General features: G+C 42.0%; 1 protein-coding gene across 1 annotated transcript in view; it reads right to left on the reverse strand.

The window, feature by feature from the left end:
• itpr3 (inositol 1,4,5-trisphosphate receptor, type 3) overlaps nucleotides 1-3,686 on the reverse strand; it is a 75,821-nt gene that overhangs the window by 47,089 nt on the left and 25,046 nt on the right. The window contains exons 9-14 of the mRNA XM_015045729.1: nucleotides 2,910-3,005; nucleotides 2,458-2,502; nucleotides 2,242-2,384; nucleotides 952-1,051; nucleotides 719-879; nucleotides 454-595 (exon numbers count right to left, since the gene is read on the reverse strand). Of these exons, the coding sequence (XP_014901215.1) occupies nucleotides 454-595; nucleotides 719-879; nucleotides 952-1,051; nucleotides 2,242-2,384; nucleotides 2,458-2,502; nucleotides 2,910-3,005 (687 nt within the window). The remainder of the gene's footprint in view (nucleotides 1-453; nucleotides 596-718; nucleotides 880-951; nucleotides 1,052-2,241; nucleotides 2,385-2,457; nucleotides 2,503-2,909; nucleotides 3,006-3,686) is intronic.

Genomic DNA, 3,686 nt, shown 5'->3' on the forward strand with positions numbered 1-3,686 from the left:
CAGCAGCAACCACAGCAATCACAGTAGCAACCACAGCAACCACAGCAATCACAGCAGCAACCACAGCAGCAACCACAAAGGCTAACTGCTGTTAAGCAGAAATTAACCCTCAGTGAGCCGAGAGAAGCAGGTTCATGGCTGCTGTTAGCGGATGCAGCTTGTGCGTCAGATTTACTGGCGTACCAGAAACACACGAATAGAAAAGGTTCCATCTTGTCACTTTTTATATGTAAAAGAAAAATACAACTAATTGCATTAAAATCTATGTAATTAATTAACCAAAATCAACAAGTTAAACTCCTAGTCCTGGTTTTTATATGTTAAATTCTGCAGTTCATCTGGGTCCAGACTGAAGTTCCCTTTGGCTCGGTTCTGGCCCGGGACAGTAAGTTATTAGAGAAAAGCCTGTCTAGAAGTTTGCTGGCCTGTTTAATCAGACTTTAGGGATCCAACCTGCTTCAAGATGTTCTGCTCTCTCATCAGTTTCTGCCGCTCCCGGTTGGGTTTGGACATGACCACGTCCAGAACCGACTGGCCGCTGTTGGCCACGTCGGCCACGAAGAAAACCAGGTCTTCCAGCAGCTTGATGGCGAACCTGAGGACAAGAAACACCACGATGAAACCCTCACCGCCATCGACGGGCAGTAGCTTCGGGTCAGAACCGGCGGCTTCGGATCGGACTTAGTTTGGGATTGGACTTGGCTTTGGATTGGATTACCGGCGGTCGTTCTGGCTGATGAAGCCGGAGTTGAACTGGTCCACTACGGTGGCCAGCATGGCGCTGGCGTCGTTGGCGAAGTCCAGGTCGCGGATCTCCATGACAGGAACGGAAACGATGGCGAAGGCCTCCTTGTCCTCCTTGGTGGGGCAGGTTCCCAGCTGCAGGGAGACTCATGATGTTCACTCAGCAGAGACAGACTGCCATTCATCTGGGGTTTCTGCCGGACGCACCATGAGCCTGATGGGCCGCTCCTCGTCGATGTCGATGGGAACGTTGGTGCTCTGGATCCAAGTGTTGGTGCACAGATGTCTGAGCCGGACATAAGAGTTCCTGAAGGAACAAAAACATGAAAACATTTCCATATTCAGCTTTTCTCTGAGCCAGAAACCAGGCGACATACACAAGGTTTTCAATAAAAAGCGTCTAGAAAAATTCAGATTTCATCAATATGACACACTTTGGATCCAGTTTGTTTCCTTCTGAAGTAAAGATGCTGTAAAATAATAAACTCATATAAACATGGTATTATTTTAGTCGAAAACTTTGATTTAAATCCTTTTACAGTCATATTCAGGTCATTGGGATTCATTAGGTTTGTTTGTCTTTTGAAAGAAACAGTTAAGCCGATATTATTAATACGTTTTATTAAAAAGACATTTCTGTTTTAAAATGTGATGTTTTTATCGCTGTATAGAATATACTGGATCTCAACTGTGACAGAATAATCTGAAGGCGATCTGTAGTTTTGACAGGTTGCAGTTCTCTCCTCTGACCACTTGGTGGAGACATTTTCAGCTTTACGCTCAGAACATCGTAGAGATAACTGCCCACATTTACTGATGACATAAAGGTTTGCTGCTAAAGCTGACAATACATATGGAAATAAATAAATGATTTGATAAAGTAATTAATGTTCCAAATAATCCAAAAAAATGTATAATTTTCAACAATACTGATTCCACAGTATCACTTCAATTTCCATTTTCTTTCCTATCTTATTGTTTTATTAATTTCCTTTTTCATTTCATGATTTATTTTTTCTAATTTTATTCACATTCTGAATTTATTTAATCATTTTCATTTACTGCCACATTGTTTTAGGTTTTCTTTTTTCCCATGTTCAGAACTTTAGTTGTTTTTTAATTTGTTGGCACTTTTTTAATCAGTCATTGATTTAATATGTTTTCACGTCTGTTTTCTTGTTTATCAATTTATTTACAGATTACAAAGAGTGAGAAAACTCCAATGGTTCTTGTTTTGTTAATGTAATATTTGGCACATTTATTTATTTTTGTATAGAATTTTGTCAGGAATCGTCCTCCATATGTGCTCTGTATAATCAGACTACTTGATGGGAAACTGAGATATTAATTGGTGCTTTTTGCCTTCAGATCAGATTTGTTCAACAAACAGTTGAAGTGAAGCTGAAAAATATTTTTTTTTCAAGCAGAGATAAATTCAGCTTTGATTTGAAACGTGTCTGGACTTTTATTGTGAAACAGCAACAGGAAGTTCCTCACCGCGGGACAAAGGAGTCGGTTTTCTGCAGGGTCGTCGGGTCGAGCTCGAACAGCGAGGCGATGTCGTTGCCATGGGGAACCACCACCAGCTTGTACTTGATCCGTTCGCCATGGAAACGCTTGCTGCTGCGGCTGGCGTCCATCTGCAGAAACACAAACCTTCCAGTGTCTGTTTCACTCGCCTTCGCCCCCTGGTGGTGAGGAGAGGAAACTCACCGAGGACGATAGCTCAGGGTTGTCCCCTTTGTACCCTGGGTTCTCCTGCAACAACAACAGTTATTTCCAGGGATTTCTCCATCCAGCAGCACTGAGGAGTAAAACACCTGCTGCTGTGCAGAAGTCTTGGGTCACCCCTGTGGGATTCCTCTAAACAGATTTTAACATACTGACCTAATTTCCCTGATTTGCACAAATGTAACTTCTGACCTTGTTAAATCCCAGCACTGTAATCTTTTTTAGCAGAATATTATGATTAATTGTGTCAAAATCTTTCTACAAATCAAATAAAAATAATACGCAATATAGATTTTTGTCAGCTGAATTCATTAATAACATCATTACCATTAAAGTAGCTCTGTTGTTTCTAAAATAAAGTAAATTAAAGTTTATCCATAAAACTATGCAGCCATGCTGCAGAGAGAAGAATTAAACAGAAACATGGTGGTTACCTCGGCAGCCAGGTAGTTTCCTGTGGCCAGGTGTTTGAACCTGTACAGGCTGTTCCAATGCCCCGCCCCCCCGCGGCAGGGGTCATGGTGGACGACCTGACGGACCAATCAGGACACAGAGACCACTTACAGGTGAAAGGTGAGTCAGAGGGAGTGTTTGCTTCTTGTTTCTGTAAATTTGTCTCCTTCTGTTCTCCATCTTTAGTCGACCTGTCTGCCGCACACCTCACCGCCGACTCACTGCTCCCTCAAAGCAGATTCTCCTCCAAACGTCAAAAAATGAACTGTGTGTGATTTCTAATCATTCTATTTTTTTTTAAAATAAAATCACAAAAGAACATTGTACATATTTTCTTCTTCATCTTCTCCTCTGTGTGTTTATCTGTTTCTGTCGTATTTACTAACCTTATGGGACTAAAGCCTGGTCCTGCTGCAGTATTTAGGGTTAAAGGTCAGGTTTAGAGGGACGATGTAAATTAAGATTGGAACAGACCAGTAATGGTCAAAAAGGGATTCAGTAAATAAAATGATTTCTGTCAATGGAAACTCTTCAATTGTGTAGAAATACCAGCTTGTGGTGTGTGTGTGTGCATCCATGTGTGTGTGTGTGAGTGTGAGTGTGTGTGCGTGCGTGTGTGCATCCATGTGTGCATCCATGTGTCTGTGTGTGTGTGTGTGTGTGTGCATCCATGTGTGTGTGTGCATCCATGTGTGTGTGTGTGTGTGTGAGTGTGAGTGTGTGTGTGTGTGCGTGCGTGTGTGTGTGCATCCATGTGT

Source organism: Poecilia latipinna, unplaced genomic scaffold, assembly GCF_001443285.1.
Source record: "Poecilia latipinna isolate Pla-1442-1.1 unplaced genomic scaffold, P_latipinna-1.0 Scaffold741, whole genome shotgun sequence".
NCBI lineage: Eukaryota > Metazoa > Chordata > Actinopteri > Cyprinodontiformes > Poeciliidae > Poecilia > Poecilia latipinna.